At 43.9% G+C, this 2,754-nt stretch overlaps 1 protein-coding gene across 1 annotated transcript in view; it reads left to right on the forward strand.

The window, feature by feature from the left end:
- The window catches only part of LOC104943864 (uncharacterized), a gene marked incomplete at its 3' end in the record, with an annotated part of 5,543 nt that extends 3,159 nt beyond the window's left edge, over nt 1–2,384 (forward strand). The window contains exons 7-8 of the mRNA XM_010769329.1: nt 486–554; nt 2,289–2,384. Coding sequence (XP_010767631.1) covers nt 486–554; nt 2,289–2,384 — 165 coding nt within the window. The remainder of the gene's footprint in view (nt 1–485; nt 555–2,288) is intronic.
- Nucleotides 2,385–2,754: the final 370 nt, after the last annotated feature.

Below are 2,754 nucleotides of genomic sequence, written 5' to 3' on the forward strand. Positions count from 1 at the left end.
ACGTTGCCATCTTATTTAAATTGAAATATATTTTAAAATAAATGGTACAGTACATTTTGCTCTGGTAATCCACTGGAAACACACCCCTATGGTGGGATCAGGGTAATCCAGTTTTTTGGGATCAAACTGATCCCAATCCTGTGTTGTCGGTTTGAACTACCCGTTTTGAAGATTTGATCCAGATTAAAGCTTGAATTGGATTTCCTGATCTGATCGGATATCAAAGTGATCCTAATCCTGTTTTTTGGTTTTGAACTCCCCAAAATCCAAATCTGATCTGATCAGATAGGGATTAAAAGTTTTGAACTCCTGGGCCCAGTGACTACAGGTGACTACAGGTGACTACCAGTTGACTGAGGTGGCTAAGAAATGCTAATGCAGAAAATAGATGAGTGAGGGAGCAGACTGTGACAGGCTGCATATACATATATTTAAATAATGTGTTTCTCTTGTAAATGGACTGTTCTTATATATCTCTTTATCAGGTCTCCACGACCCCTCAGAGCGCTGGGATCTAACCAACAACCGCCCTCCCCCCAGCCACAGTCTTTACGGTAAAAGCTGTTTAACCATAAAAGCAACTGAAGTTTTGATGGATAATTGAAACCATTGCATCCAATCCTGTTTATCCATTCCTAAACTCCCAGCTGCTTCTTATTTCTTCTCAACATGTGCATTTCACGTCGAACCTGCAGTTTTTAAAGATCATTTCTAGATTAAAGAAGAAGAAAATAGTCAGGAAACAACAAATTAAAACAGTATAAATGCATTAAATGATTTAATTACATGAACATCTTAATTGATGCTAATTGCTTCAAAGCTTCGGAGTCTGAAGGTTGTTGGTTCAAATCCCCTCCAGGCCTTTTAACAAAAGCTCCTTTAAGCCATCAGCCTTCAGAAGCCCTCACACCATGAAGATGATCCACTAAGAACACATGTTGACAGGATCATCAGAGACAGACTTCACTCCCTCTCTCAGCCTTCAGAGGAAAAGCACGAGGCGGAGGAACAGCTTTTATATGGAATCTACAAAGAACTCGAGTCACGCTCTATTGTGCAGCAGACTTTCAGAGTCAGTTGGAATGTAAAACATTTCAGGCTCAGGATCATTCAGAGGGTCACATGACCCTAACTGCTGTCACTCCTCACCTGAGTAGCAGCTCATCTGCTGTGTTTCAGATGATCATGTGACCGCAGACTCTGTCAGGGTCGGGGAACAATAGGACCCAAATGCAGAATGAGGAGGAAGCAGGTTTCAAAATGAAACAAAAGGCGAGCTTTATTTACAACAGCTGAAAAAACAAGAATCCATGAACAGGTACGAGGCAGCATCCAAACAAAGGTGACTGTGACCAACATGAAGGGAGACATGATGAACCAACACCGAACACAGGAAGAGACTAAATACAGGGAGGGGTAATCACGAGAAGCAGCCGGGCAGGGGAGGAGAAACACAAGGGCAACAGGTGAACACAATCAGACAATCAGACACACCAGGGAAACTAACGACAGGAGGAAGACACAGGGAGAACAGAATAGCAAAACAAAACCATGACAAGACAGACCAAACTAAACCGTGACATAAAACTAGGATCGTGACAGACTCTCAGTGAAACATCCGGAGCTTCATGAATATATAATATTCTATAATAATATATAATCCATCCGAGGGACGGTTTGATTCCCCTCAGAGGAGAGAGGCTGCTTTTCACTGCAACCTATTTCCTCTCTGCTGTTTAACCCTCTCATCTCCAGGACTCTGCACCGAGCGCCCGTATTCATATTTATCATTATTTGTCCGTCAGATTCAGAGCTTTCAGTCAGAGTCTGGAGGACTTTGATCCCCATGGTTTCTCTCTGCAGGATTCAAAGAGCTGTTTAAATATGAGCTGTTAAAGTAGGGTAAGGAGTCTCTGAGGGAGGCGTCACTCTGCCTTCACTTCCATCAGACCTCTATCCACACTGAGAGGTCTTTTGAACTGTTACTGTAACCCAGACACAGAGAGGCTTTCCCAACATGGAGACATCCAACACTGGCCCTCCTATTGGCTGGCGCTCCAACACATTGTACGTGATTGATACATGATATTGATATGTGAACCAATCAGAGCAGACTGGGCTCTGGTTTCAGACAGAGGGGGAAAAGAGGCCCCTCCCCCACATGAATGTGTCTCTGGGTTGATGTTCAGCTCCTATGAAGCAGAGAAACAGAGGATCTCCTGAGGGTCCGCAGGGCCCCTAATGATGGGGGGATTGTATCATTATATTATGTAAATGTGTCAAAGCAGCTGCTGGGACGTCATCTCCCAGCTGAAGGAGGAACAGCATCTGAAACAGAAGCAGATGTTGTCCCTCCTCATGAGTCCTGAGGTTTCCAGGAGAACGTGAGTCACCAGGATCAGAATACTGGGAGGGGAAACAACTTTATTTCAAACATAATGTAAATATATATATTTTAGCACAAGGAGTTGAAGATGTAATACATGGGAAGTATCACAGTGGTGTAGTTTGTATTTTCTAAAGATATGAACTAAGGGACAAAGGGACACACTGAGACACAGGGACACACAGGGACACACTGAGACACACTGAGACACACTGATACACACTGAGACACATTGAGACACACTGATACACACAGGGACACACTGAGACACACAGGGACACACAGGGACACACTGAGACACACAGGGACACACTGAGACACACTGAGACACACTGAGACACACTGAGACACACTGAGACGCACTGAGA

This window comes from Notothenia coriiceps, unplaced genomic scaffold (assembly GCF_000735185.1).
Source record: "Notothenia coriiceps isolate Sejong01 unplaced genomic scaffold, NC01 NC01_scaffold00006966, whole genome shotgun sequence".
Taxonomy (NCBI): Eukaryota; Metazoa; Chordata; class Actinopteri; order Perciformes; family Nototheniidae; genus Notothenia; species Notothenia coriiceps.